This window comes from Maylandia zebra, linkage group LG4 (assembly GCF_041146795.1).
Source record: "Maylandia zebra isolate NMK-2024a linkage group LG4, Mzebra_GT3a, whole genome shotgun sequence".
Classification (NCBI taxonomy): domain Eukaryota; kingdom Metazoa; phylum Chordata; class Actinopteri; order Cichliformes; family Cichlidae; genus Maylandia; species Maylandia zebra.
In genome coordinates, this window is record NC_135170.1 from 19,934,124 (window position 1) to 19,954,554 (window position 20,431).

The following is a 20,431-nucleotide window of genomic DNA, read 5'->3' on the forward strand; positions in this document are numbered from 1 at the left end:
GATGTCTGATCCGTTTTTTGTTTTGGCTAAGTGGATTCTCCACAATAACATGACTTGATTTCCAAAGTTGCATTTGAATGAGCCACAAGCCTGTCTTTCCATTCAGATAGATCACATTAACAAACTCTCCACACAGTAACGGATGCAGCAGTATTTACTTTCATTTACTGAATACAAAACCCATCAATAGTATGACAGTAAATGAACACAATAAAACCACAATGAAGTCAATACAGCAGCAAAACAACACCACATGACCAAGTCTGTAAAAACTCCTGTAAAACACGACATCACATATAAGGCTCAGATAAGGAAAACATTCAGTTCACAAATATTTAAGGGCAGCCTCGGTAGTCAAGAATCATGCTGTTTCATGAAGACATCATGGCTGCTGAGACACATTACAGAAATGTCAAAGCAGCTTCATCACTTGATATGATATTCTTTTTGAGTCACATTTATATTTTTCATACAGTATATACAAGAATACACAATCACCTTACATCAGACTGTGAAAACCATAATACTCGACTGTTACAGTGGCCAACAAGAGTCCCAACTACATAATTCAGTTACCAAATAAATGAACAAAGCCAGAGATGTTTAAAGATAAAGCAGAAAACAAATGTTAAGTTTATGTGCACTGAGTCTCTCGATATCTTTTCACCAACACACCCTGAGCTTGGATGAAAACAAGGTGACACTGTGGGATAAAACGATTTCAGGAATGTATGCTACACTCAGTCAGGCTAATTGGACTCCATACTGATTAATGAAAGGTGCAGACTGGCTGTTTTCTAAGGAGAAGTGAAGGATGAGGAGCCTGCAGGTGCTTTTGTTGGACTCTCACTGGGATTTACTACACCTTTACACTTGGCGGGCCTTGCTGTGGATGCCTAGCTGTACCTGTAAAGGCAGTCTGAGAGCTGTTGGCTTTGCTGGAACGCCGGCGAGTCGGCTGAGGGGCTGGGATCACCAGGACAGTCACTTCTTCTTCAGATGGCTGAGGGAACATTGCAGGATGTGCTGGGTAGGCATCCTCCACTAATACGCAGGTCAGGGGTGTTTAACAGCGGCTTAGCCCCGCTCTCATTCTGGTTGCGGACTGGAGTTCCAGGAGAAAAAGCTTGGAAGCTTGAAGAGTGAATCCCTGCGGCCTGGATCAGGTAGGGTCAAAGTCTCTGGAGCTGACTTCTTCCGGGGTCGCTCTTTGGGCACTGACAGGAAATCAGGGGCTTCGGTGGAGAGGGGAGTGGACGGGGCGCTGTTGGGTCCGCTGCGGGTGCTAGATGGCAGGGGGTTCTCTGAGATGGAAATGGTAGGGGGGAAAGTGCCAATCTTCAGGTTGGTGGCTTCCTGCGTGGCACGCTCGTACTCTCTTACTTCATCCATGGTCATGTCTGTTGGGTTGGAGCAGTGACATAATATTAATAATAATACCTACTGAGCTATCCATGTCCCCATATATGAGAGACAAGGAATCTTTAGAATTGTTTTTATTAGATTTTAATGCAGTTTTTATGTGATATAAGCACAGAGATGTGCAATTCTAATAAACACATAATTTATTAACAATAAAACATAGAAAACACATCAAGTATTTAAACAGATGTGTTTCAGAACAGAGCTTAGTAGTAGTAGAAGTGGGGTGCTGAACTGGCCTGCCTGCGGTTCAGGCCTTTCACCTCTTAAAACCATTTGACCCATCATGAAATATGAAATGGAGCTATGAAGACCCAGGACTGTTAAAAAGCTAGAAAATCAAGCAGCTCATATCCTTAAGTTAACAGATGTTCATGGTTAAAAAAGAGAGGATGCTACACAGCAGTAAACAGGGCCGTGTCCCAACTGTTTTGAGACGTGTAGCTGCCATCAAATTCAAAATGAGCTAATGTTTTTCTTACTTTGGTACATTCGATATGGTTTCTGTGTTCTACAGTGAATAAAATATGACTTTAAGATTTACAACTTCTTTGTATTTTCAATGTCCACAGCATCTCGAGCTTTTTGGAAATGGGACTTTGCAGATTTATTTAATGTGGTGAGGCTGCAAATGTGGAAATATTGCACACAGGTTTCTCAAGGTCTTACAACGAACTGCTTCAAGGGAAATACGTGTCAGGAGAAAACTGTACTCTCAGTTTCCCGTTCTTAGCTGACAGTAGTCACACCTGCGGTCTTTTGCTGTTGTCCATCTGCTCTACAGTTTGACATGTTGCACAATCAGAGATGTTGTTCTTCATACCTTGATTATAATGAGAATTTGAGTTAATGTTCTCTTCCTATAAAAGCAGTCTGGGCATTCTCTTCTAACCTCTGACATCAACAAGATGAAAAATCAAAGTTTCTAAGACAGTTTCAAAAATACACAAACCAGCCACACTTCTGTAGGAGGAGGTAGGATGTGGCAAAACCAATTAGCAGAGGTGACACTACAGCTAACTGGAGTCACCCATCTAGTGTGGAACATTTTATATGTTATCATTCGTGGTTAATTGTCCTAACAGGCCATTCAGGGAGTCTTTTCTCTGTTTTTGGTGGTGGAGGTTCTAGCATTTACCCTATTTAGAATTATTAACAGGTATCTGTTCCTGTGCATGGTACCCATACACTGCATGCATACACCCTGCTAAAAAGAGCTTGCTAACATTTAGTTGATAACTTAGCACACTATGCTCATGTCCAAATATGACAAATATATCCAAATATTTCCAACTCCAAAAACACCAGATGGAGATGGTCACAAAGCTAAAAGTTGATGAAATTAATAAACAAATTGATAATGTCATGCTAGCTATGTCCATCCTTTGCATACAGTCTATGATCTCCATCTTAAAATGGAAAAATGTATGTGAAGTGGGTGCAATCGTGAGATGAGTCAATGCCTGCACATGAAACTAACCCAAGTTTTCTAAAGACTGTCATCTTCTGCGCACTTACCAATCCACTCATCCACCCAGGCAAAGGCCTGCCTGTGTCCTAAAAGCAGCACATCTCGGATCACCTGAGGAAGATTACAAAAAATAAAAAGAGAGAAAAGGGAAGCAAAGGAGGCAAGCTCACAGGAAAATAAATTCAGGCAGGGACAGAGGCAGGGACGAAGTTCAAGGAGAGAAACTGCAAATCAGACGGCATTCGCTCTAAAGGATACAGAGAGTTTCACTTCATTTCTCACTTCAAACATTTTCTGTTCACCCCTAGAGGATTATGATTTATGTGGGACACTCCTGGTGTTAGCCTGTGAGTAATGAACCTGCCTCCAATGTGTGTGTGTGGGTGCCTTGGGCAAGGATAGTGCAGGGACAGCTGACCCGAGGGACAGATGCTGTAGCAAAATGGATTTGGGAAATGAGAGATACAAAGTTTAAATTCTGCAGCCAAGAAAAAGGGAGGTGGTGCTGCAAGGCAAGCTGTGGGATGCGAACAGGGCAGATATTGTTGAAGGTGATAATAGAACTGCTGATCTAGCTCACGGCCGTGTATCACATGTTTTCAGAGCAAAAGATAGGACGCCTCTGGCTCAGACGATGATATAAGCAGGCTGAAACTCATCTACAACGTGTCTCTTGCCCCCAAAAATGGTTTGTCCTGACCTTGTGTACAAACTGCTCCACACGGGTTTGCAGGCCCCAGACTTCAAATTTGACAGTGACCAGTTTGTAGGAGCACATGATGGGGTCCTGGGTGTCGAGCCATCCTTCCTGCAGAAGCCCTCGGTTCGTCTTCTTTGACTTAAAATACCGAAGGTCCTGCAAGGCCACAAGAAACCAGGTTCAGAAAAACAACTCATTTTTCCCCAGGAGTTAAATAAACACAAACAATCTTATGTCGATAATCCTCATAAAATTTACATAAGACCATAAGGAAAATTTGTTGAACTGTTTTCAAACCAATACTTCAAATTAAAACTATACTTCCTGCCATCTAATCTCTCTCACACACATCAATTTCCTCCTCTCTGCCCACAGGACAGGATCATCTGCTTTTATTTACGAGGCTAATGCAGGGTATAGCTAAGAAGCACAGTGGGAGTCTCAGAAACTTTACACGCATTAATCACTGCTCCCAGTGGACTAATTATGCTGTGATGCTCATTTGTCTTAGAGTCATGCATCTGAGTGTGACAGAGTGTCTCTATCCCTGCTGGGAAAGTACTTGTAGAGGAGGTGGAAGACGTCTGTTATATTCTTCTCCGCATAAAATGTTTCATCAAGTGTATTGAGAGACGGAAAGATGAGAAATGCTAATGACAGATTAATCGCTCCAAAAGATGTTTTACTTCACTTACTTTTCCTCCTGGTTTTGCTGAACAAGTTTCATTAACTGTAGATTGTATTTCAAGAAGGTCTAAAAAGTGAAGCCAAAGTCAAAGTGCTTTAAATATGATTTCTTTCTGGTGACCAGCAGGGAGCAAATCCTCTGGCTGCAAATAGTTTGGTTCTATATACTGCATCATATATGCTGCATCCAGTCAAATCACCAGCAAGTGTGAGGATCTCTATAAAAACAGAAGGTTTTGGTAGTTTGCAGGTCTGGAGCATTGCCACAGTCTTGCCAGGAGTGGACGATGCAGCAAACTCACCCACGGCCAGACTGTGCCATGATCATACAAACGGCAAAAAACTCAAAAGCATTTGTCACTTTATGGTCTCAAATGTTATTTTAATACCTTCTTTCATACATCATGAGGTTTATTTTGTAAATTATGTTCATAAAATAGATTATAACACAGACGTGACTAAGTTGTGACTAAGTTGTGACTGTGAACAGCATCTCCAGGCTTTAATAACAGCAGAACACAAACACAAAATAGGTGACATCCACCTTTTCTATACGAGCTATGGCTTGAACTAATATCAGTGGGGCAGAGAGGCTTTTTGTTGATTAAGATTACATCAAATTCCATTAAAATCAAGCATCTGACACTCATGCATGTGTTGAGCCGTATTGAGCCAAACGTGGTTTTAAAGATCCTTCATTTTTTTTGTATTAATTGATTTCTCAGTGTGATGCATGCTGGTTTTATTTAGTTAAAATACGTTTAGACACTACAATAACGTCTTTTTATCTTCAGCACTGGAAATTCTTCCTTGTCTTGTGGACGCTGGTTGCATGTGTTTGCATCATGAGCACCTGCTGTCAGACCTTTGACTTTTTTCTCCTTTGTTTTTAACCCCCGACATTTGACACAGTTCATCTGTTTTTAAAATAATATTTACATTAGACATCTGACTTCTGTGTTTAGCTCTGGACAGCATGTCTGTGCTATTCTTAGCTCTCAGTGGTTAAAAGCAGAGGATGACAGAGATCGGTGGGAGGTGCGTGTGTGAAAGTGAGGGTGTCAATAACAAAACTGCAGCGCTGTCATGACCCCTCTTGGTTATTAATAGCTCAGCTTTTTATGACCATCACGTCCTGATAGATGAGCGAACGCACGCGCATACAAATGTCAACTCTCCACAGCTAATGCCCATCACCTCCCCCACACATAAACATGCGTTTCCCTTCCTTCCATCGCCCAGAGGAGGCAGATGGCCAGCTGGTGGTCAAACACGAGCTGGTGCTGGTGGAGAAAAGATAACACCCTATTCTGTTCCCTTCTCCTCACATCTCAGTTGTTGACTTCTCTCCTCCTCCCTCCTATTCACCCTTCTTTCCACTTCCTTCCACAGTATCTGTGCCGTGGCTGCAAGTATTCATTCACTCCTCATCCTGAGGTCAGTGATGTCGCTCTCCTCACCTCCGACTCCTTGTAGTGGCGCTCGGGGATCTCATCGTAAGCGATGTCCAACAAACACACATCCATCTCCTCTTCTCTGGGCTCACTGCCAAAGATCTGAGGAACAGGGAACAGTTCAGTATGTGAGGACAGCTCAATCAGTGGCGTTGACAAATGCTGTGGGATGAAGTGCCGTCACTTGGTGGATTTATAAAGGCAGCTTCACGCATCACGTAAATGCTGGGAGTCATTTTAGTCACACATCATATTGCTGTACAGGAAAGCAGTGGTTGAAAGGGTTTACGTTTGACAAAAAGATAATTTCCTGAGCACGTCCCGTCCTTCTAGCTTTACCCTCAAACAATAGGCCAAACAAACTGTGAGTAGGAACGTGAGTCACACCAAGTGGTCAATGATTTCCTCCTGTGTGACTCACGGGACGCAGCAAAGCAATGTTGACTAGTTATCCGCTCCTTTCAGAGCAGTGAAAGCGCTCTTGAGTCATGGACATTAATTTAACTTCCTGCATTCTTTGAATCTTTTCCATGGGTATAGGGCGAGGAGCAAAGGGCAGGGAGTCAACTGCCAAGGTTATTACAAGAAATGAGGGAGGCTGGAATAAAGAGAGAATAGCGGTGACTGCACAAATGGTGGGACCAGTGGGGTGTTAACATGAGAGCGGAAAGACCCTTCTATTGAGTTTGCCTGCACCCACATTTGTTACAATCAGTTTCAAATGTGAGATTTTGACCATCTGTGAAACCATCGTGATGTTCCTGCAACTCTCATAATCCACCACTAGGTGGGGCCGCAGCCGTTTCCTTCTACTACATTGTGCATTCGAGTAATATTGTGCAACAGTCAGACTTGCCTCCACTGCCAATACCAAGTGTTGCTCTGAAGGTGAGGTGGAGATCAATTGAAGTGCTTTTACCTGGTTTGAAATACTCAACACAACCAGCAGGACCTTGTCAGGTTGATTTAATAAAAGACAATTACAGTCAATCTATTTTATAGCTATAGTTCTGTGCAAAAGGTTTTAACCAGCTCTTATTTCTTCATATTTTACTTTAAAGGAGCCAGACTTTCTTGTAATTTTTAAAAGTGGTCTTAAACATTAGTTCTGCAGATTGTCTGAAGGTTTGTTAATGTTGGTCTTAAGACAACAGGCTGCTTTTTCACTTGCTTTCAGTCTAGTCCGTCTACGTGACCATTTTCAGTGGATCATTTGAACCATTGTTGTTTCTACACATAACAAACAACTTAGCAAAGAACCAATTTTAAATTTTGTCTTTAGGGACTTTCTTACTAGTCTGTCTTGAAAAACACATTTTTCTGTGAATTAATTGTATGAAAAATGCCAAAGACACTGAGGTTTGACAGGCATAAAATTGTATCTTTGCACCAACAAAGTGATTCCCAAAGAGCTGTTAACCAAAAACTTTGCTCGTTATAGAGATTCAGACTGTCCACCTATTGTTCAGATGTGTCTGGCAAAGTATCTATGAGAAATTATCATAATGACAGATTGAAAAAGATTGTGATTGTCCAAGATACAAATGAACGAAGACAAAAACATTCATGTTAACAGTCGCAATCACTGCCTGAAGAAATCAGAACAGCAGAATGACTGATAATTCTCCTAATGTCCTTGGCACACAATGATGCAATAACCCTCTGACAAAGAGAATTCATTATTTTTGATTTTGGGGAAAAGACAAGAAGCAACAAGATGAGGCAACAAAGCAGACAGCAAAGAGCACAAAAGGGCAAAGGTACATGAAAAGAGAGAACCTAAATTCTATCCTCTTTCTTTTAGATGCAGCTTTGTTCCTACGATTCACTTCCAACGGCACGGCACTCGGAGCTTTACTCACATTATCATTGTTCCCTTTGTTATCCTCATATTTGGTCTCAATATGGATGGAAAACTTGGGCAGGAAGGAGCACTGAAGGGAGGGAAAAGTGAGAAATAAACAACGTGTGAGTTTCTCTGTTAATAACTGCATTGCTTAATGTTGTTTGTTCCAGCCCCTTTTTCAGAGATTTTTAACATTTTAAGCTTCATCGGTCTGCTAAAGTGACAACATCCTGTTGTTTAGGTCAATATGTGTGCATGTAGTCTTACAGTAGCTTACTCTTTAGCTTCGCTGCATTTTAGCTGCTGTGCTGAAAGCACAAGAAGCCGACACGCTCAGATGCCAGATCAGATTAATGGAGAGGACCGTGTGTCTGACAGGGGCTTATATCTTGGGTTTTATTACACAAAACCAAAGCAGTAATGGTTATTCTCTCACTCCGGAGATTTAAAACCACATCACACTTTAGTGTTTTCGTCCATTTTTACTGTCTTTAACCAAATTAAAGCTCAACACAATCATTATACAGTGTAGAAGGATGAATACTGGATACATGAAATGCAAAAGCCAGTGTTTGTGTTTATGCATGCCATCAATAAGTGATGCTACACATGGTATATTCACAGTGATGTGGAGCGAGAGGCCTTATTGTAATTACTCAGCACAATTCAGTGGCCTTGTGAGTCTTAAAGAGAAACAAGAAAACTGTCTCTGTGTTTCTGATACTGATTATGGTGACAGAGGATAAATGTCTACACACGTAAAGCAGCTCTAACATGGATTAGTAGGTTAACAAGACTAATTTGAACCTACATCAGTAACAACTGACCTGCTGTTTCAAGTCAAACTGGTCAATATTAAAAAGGTGTTTGTCATTTACAGATGAACAATGAAGATATTTCTTTAAAACCTAATTTGGTGCCAGAAATAAATGTCCGAGACCATCACAGTGAGCAGTTTTTTGCTCCGTGCAGTCTGCCTTGTTGTTACAAGTGTGGTCCTGTAATAAGATGCCACCACTGCAACAAGTCAGCTGGTGAAATGTCTTCCATCTTAGATCGCAATCAGCTGTAAGTGATACAAAAACCATGGCAACTCAGCCACGAATGACTGCAGAGCTCCGAACCTCCTGTCGCATTAACATCAGCACCAAAACTGTGCACTGCTGGCTTCGTGGTATGGGTTTCCACATGGGAGAGGAGCTCCTGTAGGAGTAATGTGTTGTACTCTGCAGTCAGAGTAAGAGGTAACGATGTGACATGCATCCAAAAATCACAGTAGCTGCTGCCACAACGCTCATATTCTTAAGGCTGTTAACTCAAGAAAAGTTTCACAGTTTCACATGAGCTGGCGTGACCTCCCTGAAACATCCAGATGCTGCAGAGGCAGTTGCATAATCTCAGCGAGGCTAAAGAAACGGCCTGCTGCTGATTTTATATGTGGTTCACTGATGCATTCCTGCTGCTTCGCACACAGAGAAGCCGTGTGTGTGCGTGCATATGTGCATGTGTGTGTCTGGGCGGGCATGTCTTAGGGCATGTCTTCTTAATGTCCCGGTGCAAATCATTAGTGCTTTTTGTTGGCAACAGTCAATTAAACATTCAAACAGCTGAGAGCTGTGGGGTTTCTGTTAATGTCTTTAATGAAAAGTTCCCCTGATTAGCTCATATTGACAAACAGGCTGGAGCAGCAGGGGTGCGGCTGTTGTTGAAGCAGGGATCTGGACGTGAATCTGAAACTCTAACAAGTTTGATACTCTCATGTGCTTGGAAGTAAATAAAACAAATCAATTCAGATATGTGTGTCTGGGCTCAATCTTAGGGACAGACTGAGGAGCTAATTTATCCAAAAGCAACTTGGATGATTTTTTTTTCAGGATTTGTCCTGAGCTTCTCCCTGTGGAGATATTCCACGTCTACCTAACTGGAAGCTAACTTCAGAAGAGATCTCTGCACGCTGGAGGGATTACACTCCTTCCACAGGGATGCCTCGACATCTGTGTTACCCTTCCCTGCTTTGTGCCATCAGCTGCCAGCAGCGAATGATGACTATTGCTGTCTCGCAGGTTCACTTTTAAAGCGACAGTTGAGACGATATTCATAATCTTAATTTCCATTTTTATCCCATTACTTGGGTGTAAATTAACCGTGATGTTTTTGTGTTATTCTCATTTTCCGAAATTATCCGCAGCAAAAAAATCCCCAACGTCAAAAAGAGAAAGAGAGGTGAAAAAAACAGATGGTAATAATAAAAGAGAATAAACTTTGTTTGGATTTAATCGAGGTATCAGATCACACTGGGGATCGGACGTGAAATTACATTTGTTTCAGATATGCATGGTGGTTTTGTTAAAGACTTCACTTGCTGTGAGCACAATCTGATGAAAAAAAGGACAGAATGATAAGATGGGCACATTTCCCTTTCTCTTTTATTCTTGCATATATTCTTATATTCGTATATACCTGCAATCACAACATGTTATTCATGGCAGTCATGATAACTAAAAACTAGATTTGTGTGACTGAAGAGGTTAAACTACTTAAACAAACATAATGCTTCAAATTGCACTGAGCTGTATGGTGTAGTGCCACTTGTTCTGGGTCCTGGGTCTTTAAATCTGAGGTTTTTTGGTTCTTAAGTTTAATGTTTGTTGTCATATTTGATTTTCATGTTCCTTTTTAGCTTCAGCTTTGGCTCTTTGTTCCTATTTTGATTTCATAGCAGACTTACTCTTCATGTTGAGTTTAAGTGCATTATGGTGTTGTTGTTGTGCAAAGTTAGTCACTACACGTTTTTATTTTGGTAATCTTTTCTCTTTCTGTCTTGTTTCTAATTTTACTTCCTCCTGTCTCATTATCCTTGATTAGTTTCACCTGTCTGTGCCCTAACCCCCTGATTAACATTAGTGTATAATCAACTTTTACAAATAATGCTGTCTCCCCCTCAGTCTGTGTCTCAGTGTCTGTCCTGTTCCAAGCTTAAGCTGGATTCATTTCACTTTGTTTTCTTTGTACGCTATAAAGTAGTCCAAAAGTATTTACTCACCCATCCAAATTATTAAATTCAATCCCTTTCATCAGCACAGTTGCATAAAATTAAACACCTAGGCATGCAGACTGCCTCTACAAACATTTGTGAAAGAATGGGTCGCTCTCTGTGAGTTCCAGCATGGTACAGTGATAGGATGCCACCTGTACAATAAGCCCGGTCATGCAATTTTCTCACTACTAAATATTCCACAGTCAACTGTTAGTGGTATTATAAGACAGTGAAAGTGATTAGGTAGCAACAGCAAATTAGCCTCAAAGTAGTAGCCCATGTGAAATCACAGAACAGGGTCAGCGGCTGCTGAGGCACGCAGTACACAGAGGTCGCCAACTTTCTGCAGAGTCAATCACGACAGACCTACAAACTTCATGTAGCTTTTTGATTAGCTAAAGAACAGCTCACAGAGAGCTTTATGGAATGGTTTTCCATGGATGAGCAGCAGCATCCAAGCTTTATATCACCAAGTGCACTGCAAAGCGACGGATGCTGTGGCGTAAAGCCCATCGCCACTGGACTCTAGAGCAGTGGAGACGTGTTCTCTGTTTCTCTTGTTCCAGGAAGTAAAGCTGAGACAGTTCCAGCTCAGCACCCACATTTCTGATATTTTCTAATATTAAAGTGAATATTTGCGCCCATGTATTTTGAGAACTCACAGGCAGGACTTGGGTTAATATGGACATTGCTTCATGCTGTAAATGCCCTGATGATTGTTACAACCAGTAAATATCAAATATCACAATAAAGTAAAGTATTACAACTGTCTTCTAGCAGTACATGCTGCTCAGCATGCACTGATGTCCTTGATACTGATAGTGTTGGGTGTTGTCAGAGATGTGCTCAACAAACATAACCCGCTCCTCTTCTAACACTCACCCTTAAACTCTACAACACGAGATCTTCCAGGCAGCTGGTCGATCAAAGTGGTTTTGTGTGTGTATGAGTGTGTGTGTCTGCGTGCAGGTACACCAAAACTACTCACCGTGTACTCTGACCATATCATCAGCAGAGGCCATCAGTATAATGGATGGGAATGGGAGTTTGAGGGGGGTGGGGAGGTGGGTGGGGGGACAAAGGCATGAAAGAGAATGAGAGAGATAAGACGAGAGGAGAGAAGAAAAAATACTTCAGCTCACAATGAAAAAAAAAGAACCATTAAGCCTCAGCTCAGTAGCACTTCATTTCCAGTAAAAGCACATGAGAGGAGCCCATTTCACTATGATATTGCCCCATTTTTAAAAATCTGTGTGACACTGATTGTTTTTGACATGCACGGTCCTGCTGAGCGCATATTTAGTCTGTCATATAAACACACTGTACATACAAAAATCCCAAATGCAATATGATGTTTACTGGTTGCCATCTATCGGTATTTTTGTGACATTTAGAGCTGTTCTAGCTCTGCTATAAGCTTTTTGAAAACCTTAATGCTATCGCTTTAATTTACACATTTGATAGAAAGCACATTGCAGCTAATATTTTTAAATAAATCAAAGAAAAACAATCTGACAGATAAATAGCGACACCTTGTTGGTGCCAAATTTATTGTGGAAATGTAAAAACGGAACGATGTTGTAGAAATGACCAGATGGTGAAAAACAACACTTGACAATGAAATAATTATTTTCCTAATGAAACAAACAGATTAACCCATCATTTCATTCTATATGTAGGTATTATATGTTTACATACTAAGAAACATGACAACCAAGTTTAAAATGAATCTTGTTTCGATGTGATCAAAGCGGTAAAGAAAAACGACACAGTTGTACACTCGTGTCTTTGACGCAGCTACGGCGGCACAAGGCAGCACAAGGCAGCAGGTTACAAAAATCAAGATGTGCTTGACCTGCAAAAATGGCAACTAGCCAATCTGTTGTCAACTTTCTCATTTGCAAAGCTCTGCATAGCAGGTGTAAAATGGCCCTGACACTTTACTCAGCTCAGCTGGACGTTGTGTTGGTGCCATTTCGAACAGGCCAACAGGAACGTTGCAGAGTGCCCTCTGGTGTGCAAACTATCTAATGTCATCACTCACAACATGGTTGAACGGTATTTCTCCCACGTCTTGTTTACTTTTCAATTTTTCATTTATCAGCCCTACAAATAACAATACTGATATTGGTTTTAGCAAATATCAGCCAACATATCAGCCTAGCTCTAATGTTGTGGTGGAATTAAAGTGTGATTTTTATCATCCACACAACAGTGATGCTAATTATTGAGAACAAAAACAGGCAGATTACCACCTTTACGGCAGTGTTCATTCTAAATCTATTTGCTCTGGACAGAGTTGTGATCCTATATCATTGCACCAATTCTTCTAAATTCTTTTAGAGCACACTAAGGCGTATAATTAAAGCATTACCTGTGATAGTGTATGGGTAATAGTTCCAAGCCTTCTCTGTGACATAGAAGATCTTGGGGACCACTGCTCTGGCCCAACTGGGGAGCTTGCTGTCAAAGATAGACGAGTGGATAGGTTAGTAAAGTGAAGAAGAAGAAGAAGAAGAAGAAGAAAGAGAACAGCTTAAATAAATAGTTTGTGTGCAGCCTTGGTAGTTTCCTCGTAAAGTTTCTCCACTCTTCTTCTTTAGGCTATTATCTGGAACAGGCAACAAGAAGCATCCAGCTGTGTGGAGTCATAATGGAGGCTATACAGGGCAGCCATGATAGTCCCTTGGGGAAGTTGATTACACCCTGTACCCTGCAGGGGAGTTTCACCAGCGTTCACTGTGATAGATATAGAAAAGGGCATGGAAGGCAAATAGAGGAAATACAGGGGGAGGGCTATTACTCAGCACAAATGGATTCTAAATGCTGACAGCTAAGTAGTTGAGCACCTCATTGGATGTCTAATCAAAAAAAAAAAAAGAAGAAGAAGAAAAAAAAGATTGCTGCGGAAAGGGAACATCAGGGCTTTGGTGAGCTGGAAGGAAATTGCCATGTCAGAAATCTGAGAAATACACAAATTTACCAGTGAATACCAGCGAATGGAGAAGATTGACTTTTGAGACTTTGACATTTGGAACAGTAAGTCCTGATTGCCAATAGACGCCGAGAGAAAAGAAGGGTTGCAGACAGTCATTACTGAGTGCCATCAGACAAAAATTCACTACAGCCCAAATCACATTTAGTCCAGATTTCTGCTCCCTGAAAAGCAGACAATCAAAGCGCAGCAAATAGCAGCATAATTGGACTCAAAGTCATCATTAAGTTGTACCTTTCAGAAAAATTCTCTCTTAACCACTGATTATTTAACTCTCACATCTCCAACTTCTTCTCTTTTTCTTTTTCTATGTCTGCTAGATGTAAGTGAATATGGAAATTGAGCTGGTTTGTCACTAAAGCCATTTTACACAAGAACTTTGGATCATTTCAGAAAAATAAGATCAGGATATTTTAAAAGTTGTCGTTTTTCACACTGGGCATGCAGCAGGAAACGCTCTGCTACTGGAGATACTCTGTTTTAGGAGAGGGAGCTGCCTAGATAGAGACAGCAGGAGGCAGGACACATGACGCCCACTCACCTGCAGGCAGGCAGAGCACTAAATTATTAGTGTTTGCAGAATGCAACATTATGCATACATTTTACAAAAGGTGCAGGCAGGTTAAAGCAACTGACTAATGTCCCGTGTGACTGTGCTGGACATTTGAGTTCTCACGTGCACCTCTATTAGATAAGTCCAATCAATGCTCAGGGCTGCAGTGTGTATCTGCAAATGGCTTAAGACTCTGTATAAACTATGGGAACATGAGGCAGACAGTTTCCTTCAGTCCCCTTCTAATAACCTGTCAAACAGCCAAGGGAAAGTCCAGACACAGCAGACTAGCCACATGTCCTCACACTGCCTTATTTGCAAGCCACGCATACACATACACACAGACACACAGACACACACGCACAGAATGCAGCTATAACATACTAACAGGTGGTTTGTGGGTGGAGGGATGCAGGCTCCGCTCGGTGTCCGACAGCGACTGCTCAAATTATCCATCATTTACACTGACCTCATCTCTCTGTGCACACACACACACACACACACACACTATCACACTCGGCTAAACGCACACCACACTCTGCCCTCCTCTTCACTGAGTTTGTCAGTGACACTTTATATTTCCCAAAGACCCACTTACTTGTCACTTCAGAGCACAAAAACTTCCACCTCAGCCTTCTTTGGTATTCTTCGCATGGATCGCTTTTTATCTCACAGTCTGACTTTTGGCAGTGAGCGGCTCAATCTTGTCTCACAGAATCTATCTTACCAGAATAAGACTATATGAAATAATAATAATAGAAAGTAACATCATTGCTTTACCTGCACAACAATTCAGTAAATTTTAATGGATTAATGGATAGACTCATTTAGACATCGAGTTTATGTAATAGATTGTTCCAGTTTAATCTCTTCAAATACTGCATTGTTGGTGCCTTTTGGAGCTTTTTCATGATTATAATCAGGGCTTAAGCAGACCGGAAGGATCTGTAACAGTGAAAAACTGTTTCACAGAATCACATCCAGTCTTGTAGAAAAGTAAGTACAATTGCCCCAAGGTCACGTATTTTCCCTGGTCATACTATCCTCTATACATTGTATTGTAAGTGTGTTTATATTCTAGTTCATTGCTGTTTTTACTGCCTCTGTGTGTTTCCATGTGTAGTCTGTCTTATTGCTGTGTTTGTATTCCTTTCTGTCTCGCCAGTCATGCCCCTGTGTCTGTCTGGTCTCAGTATTCTGTTCTCTGGTTTGCTGGTTTGTCCTGTCAAGTTACCTACATGGTTTCTGTTTTATTTTGACAGTGTCTCTTCTTCTGTGCATGATGTTCGGTTTATCTTCCCCTGTCTTGTCAGCCAGATTACAATTACTGTTTTTGGTTTTTGTTTAATTTGCCTTTTTGTCAGCAATAAAATAAATCTGTGATTTTGAGTTATGTCAGTCTACTGAGTCCTGCATCTGGGTCCACGTTCTTTTTGTCACACACCTGTTCACATGACGCAGTCAGCTAAACCTGTCTTACAGCAGGAAAATATTCCCAAGCAAAGCAGAAAATCTACAACAGAATAGTTGAAAAAAGAAAAATTCCCAAGGTACTGCAATGGCCCAGTCACATTACAGCCACAAACATGAATCAATTTTATTGGAATTCCACGTGAAAGACCAACACAAAGTGGTGTACATGTGAGAAGTGGAACGAAAATCATACATGATTCCAAACATTTTTTACAAATAAATAACTGAAAAGTGGGGTGTGCTTAATAATTCAGCCCCCCTGAGTCGACTTTGTCGAACCACCGTTTGCTGCAATTCCAGCTGCCAGTCTTTTAGGGTTTGTCTCTACCAGCTTTGCACAGAGACTGAAATCCTTGCCCATTCTTCTTTGCAAAACAGCTCCAGCTCAGTCAGATTAGATGGACAGCGTCTGTGAACAGCAGTTTTCAGATCTTGTCACAGATTCTCGATTGGATTTAGATCTGGACTTTGACTGGGCCATTCTAACACATGGATATGGTTTGTTTTAAACCATTCCACTGTTGCCCTGGCTTTATGTTTAGGGTCGTTGCCCTGCTGGAAGGTGAACCTCGGCCCCAGTCTCAAGTCTTTTGCAGACTCCAAGAGGTTTTCTTCCAAGATTGCCCTGTATTTAGCTCCATCCATCTTCTCATGAACTCTGACCAGCTCCCTTTCCCTGCTGAAGAGAAGCACCCCCAGGGCATGATGCTGCCACCACCATGTTTGACAGTGGGGATGGTGTGTTCAGAGTGATGTGCAGTGTTAGTTTTCCGCCACACATAGCGTTTTGCATTTTGGCCAAAAAGTTCCATTTTGGTCTCATCTGACCAGAGCACCTTCTTCCACATGTTTGCTGTGTCCCCCACATGGCTTGTGGCAAACTGCAAACGGGACTTCTTATGGTTTTCTGTTAACAATGGCTTTCTTCTTGCCACTCTTCCATAAAGGCCAACTTTGTGCAGTGCCCGACTAATAGTTGTCCTATGGACAGATTCCCCCACCTGAGCTGTAGATCTCTGCAGCTCGTCCAGAGTCACCATGGGCCTCTTGGCTGCATGTCTGATCAGCGCTCTCCTTGTTCGGCCTGTGAGTTTAGGTGGACGGCCTTGTCTTGGTAGGTTTACAGTTGTGCCATACTCCTTCCATTTCTGAATGATCGCTTGAACAGTGCTCCGTGGGATGTTCAAGGCTTGGGAAATCTTTTTGTAGCCTAAGCCTGCTTTAAATTTCTCAATAACTTTATCCCTGACCTGTCTGGTGTGTTCTTTGGACTTCATGGTGTTGTTGCTCCCAGTATTCTCTTAGACAACCTCTGAGACCGTCACAGAGCAGCTGTATTTGTACTGACATTAGATTACACACAGGTGCACTCTATTTAGTCAGTTAGTCGTTCCACTTCTCACGTGTACACCACTTTGTGTTGGTCTTTCACGTGGAATTCCAATAAAATTGATTCATGTTTGTGGCTGTAATGTGACAAAATGTGGAAAAGTTCAAGGGGGTGAATACTTTTGCAAGCCACTGTAGCTGGCATTGCTTTTAGTTGAAAAAGCATTGAGAGGGCTTCTTTACAACCTCAACACACCCTTTGTCAGGCATTCATTTTAGATTTTAATTTCAGCAGAGCAGATCATTAGACATGTCACCAGTGGCTAATCGTGTGTTAACACGCTGAAAGAATGAGTTCAGTGACAGCTATGCAGAGGCACATAAGTGAGCTTGTCTTTAACTTGTCAAATCACGTAACAACTAAGCAGCAGAAGCTCAATACATGGAAACTGCTTCAATGCTGAGAATTATTATTGTCAGAGAAAGTGCTAGACAGTCAGAGTAGCCTTTTATTATCCAAGAATGGGTACACATAAAAGGAACTGGGCTTTATCTTTTTCTTCGCTCTACGCATTAACAGAATAGACAACACGGACAATAGCAATATGACACAGACAATAACTACATATATAGTGTATTTATATTTATTTGTAAAATGATGCTGAGTGCAAAGCCTTTGGAAAAATCTATGGAATAAATACAGGATAGATCATTGGTTACTATATATACAGTATATAAGCTATATTCTTTACATATATACATGGAATTTGACAGTATATATGTTAGTATATAGGTTTGTGCAAGTTAGAAGCCCTTATGAAAGTGATTTAGACGTTTGCTCAGTGGTTTATAGTCCAAATACTTTTTTATTTATTCGTTTTTTCAAGCCCACTGTAGGTGGGAAATTACACTCACTTGTTAAGGTAGATCCGTTTCTCTGTGAACTGGCCCGATCCGTGCTCTGGGTCCTCATAAGGCTCATTCTGCACCACCTCAACACCTTCTCCACGTTCACTCTGTTCATGACTGTGTTTGCTGATCATATACAGCTGGCCGATCCGGTACTGAAAAACAAAGGAGGACCAAAAAGAAAAAGGAGACTTTATCAAATATAGGGAGGCAATTAACATTTTACACATCTGAATCAGCATGCTGCTGCGGCCGAAGTTAACGGAAACAAAATCTTCTTGGTGAAAGTCCAGGAACTGACCCAATCGTCTGATTTTATGGAAGCCATAAAAATAAATGCGGGAGAGAAAATACCAGGATTACAGCACCTGCACGCTCCTGACACCTGGGGGCAGTCACCATAGCAAAAGAAAACTGCTGGATTAGGAGCCGTCTGCAGCACAGTGATAAAGGCCTCGTGTCAGGTCAGGACCAAGTGGCACAACAATAGTAACAGTGGCAACAGACAGTTACACGAACCCATCCCATGGTCCCTTGTGACACATCAGTCAACACGCACAATCCTTCACTCATCACTCACTGACCCACTTGGGCCTGTGACAGTGTCACTTTCGGCCACCTTGACAGACTGGGTGGGGGTGGGGGATTGTCACACGGCAACTATTTTCCATACATTTCGAAAACGACGAGCACAGGAGCGAGAATTTCTAACTGCTCATGGGACTATTTACGCGCTGGGGAAACTGATACTGCCCTGATGGTGACTTATGTCGCGCTGATGGAATGCCAAGGGCTCATGCAGGACTCTATACACACCCACACACACACACACACACACACACACACTGCTCCAACCAAGGATAGCTGTGTTAAGCTAATGGAAAATAGGATCGTCTGGGCTGTTGACTTGTGACTCTACATCCAGCCACATAAAGCAAGGAGTGGAGTGAAATGTGATAGTGTAGTGGAAAAAAAAACAGAGCTCATGTATATCAGTAAACTTCTTATATCACAATGCCAAATTTTTCCATCTGCTGACCATCAGAGGAGAGCAATGAGCTGTGACAGAGAATTCCCAGCTGAAATGTGGATGGCTGTGAGTTTCTGACAGCACAGCTGTTGGAGTCTGGCATAGTTTTTCCACTGCAATGACACAGTAACAGACCAGGCATAATAGATGTGGAACCTGTATTTAGTCGCACACAAACACACGAGCCTGCCCACATTTTGAGCTCTTCTTGCAGCTGATATGGTAATCAGCACATCAAAAGAGGCAAAGAATGAGCTGGTTCCAGTTTAAGAGATGTGAATATTTGTTGCTTCTTTTCATCATACGTGCGAGCTTATACTGCGGGATTTTGAATTGTTGCTTAGAGAAAAAAAACAGTTGAGCTACTTGGACTTTGGATTTCATCAGACATTTGAGTTTCGGTGTCATGTTTTGCAGGACAAAGGGCATCAAGAGCAGGCAGAGTAACTGAAAATAAACCTTTTGCTCAAATGGATGTCAAAGTCCAAAAAACAGCCAAAAGTCCAGAGCACTAAACGGGGAGCGCACACAAGCGTGCTATTGTAGACAAGGAGTTGACAGGCGTATACAGTGAGATTTTACAGATATGTGAACATTTACCATGTGACATTAACTTGACAGCCACTTTGTACGGGACAATCATGGTGACAATTTAAGATCAAGTGAAAAAGGTCCTGTTTACACAGGTTTAGACACAGATCCTTGACCATCTGGCAACCGCTGGTCGTAAGGGAAAAATAAAAGCTCACCAACATGTTGTAAGTGGTTGCTGGAGATGGATGAAGATTACCAGGAAAACTAATGCTAAAGCTCCAGTTACACAGGCCTAGAGACCAGTTAATGACCCCCATTTCCCCCTAGAAACCCACAGAGATAGATAGACTTTTATTATCATATAGTGGATATGCAAAAATTTCAAGGATAACCTGTCCCTAGTGAAAAATGTGTATTCCACATGAATTCCCATGCGTATTTCACTCGCAGATTGCTGCAGTTGCCTGTAGTTTTCATGGAAGCGCCAGGCTTGTCCACAGAAACTGTCCAGCTATGCTGTCCAAGCTGTAGTGAAACTGTGAAAAAGTGCAACACAAACCATTTTACCTCCACAATTAAAATTGTGCATTTTAAAACATGGCTGCAGCGCCGAGGCACAACTTCTACTATGAATCCAAAGCTTCTCCTTTTCTGGAGAAATTTTTGTGTTGCATTTTTTTCCAGGAATTCAATATGTCCAGTTTCTCATAATGCCTCCTTTGTTTCCTCATCTGTGTTTGTCAATGTGTAATTTCCGGGTCCTAGTTACGGTCTGTTTATCCTCTTGTCTTCACCCGCTGTGCACTTTTCCGCTGACATCAAACAACTGTTTTTGTAGATTTATTATCTTGACTCCTGCATCCTTTTTTGCGGTCCTCACGTTTAAGTAAGTCTGTCAAAATTTGCGCATAAAACAACAAGGAATAATGTGATTCATAAAAAAAAGTATCACTGGTCAAAGCTGGCTGCTTCGAGTAATGAACACACAGAG

At 41.6% G+C, this 20,431-nt stretch overlaps 1 protein-coding gene across 1 annotated transcript in view; it reads right to left on the minus strand.

The window, feature by feature from the left end:
* Positions 1-138: 138 nt before the first annotated feature.
* Positions 139-20,431, minus strand: part of pitpnc1a (phosphatidylinositol transfer protein cytoplasmic 1a) — a 54,147-nt gene continuing 33,854 nt past the window's right edge. Inside the window, exons 2-9 of the mRNA XM_004558397.6 lie at positions 17,883-18,031; positions 12,992-13,080; positions 11,606-11,613; positions 7,597-7,668; positions 5,741-5,836; positions 3,594-3,749; positions 2,941-3,004; positions 139-1,400 (exon numbers count right to left, since the gene is read on the minus strand). Coding sequence (XP_004558454.1) covers positions 1,090-1,400; positions 2,941-3,004; positions 3,594-3,749; positions 5,741-5,836; positions 7,597-7,668; positions 11,606-11,613; positions 12,992-13,080; positions 17,883-18,031 — 945 coding nt within the window. The 3' untranslated portion in view covers positions 139-1,089. The remainder of the gene's footprint in view (positions 1,401-2,940; positions 3,005-3,593; positions 3,750-5,740; positions 5,837-7,596; positions 7,669-11,605; positions 11,614-12,991; positions 13,081-17,882; positions 18,032-20,431) is intronic.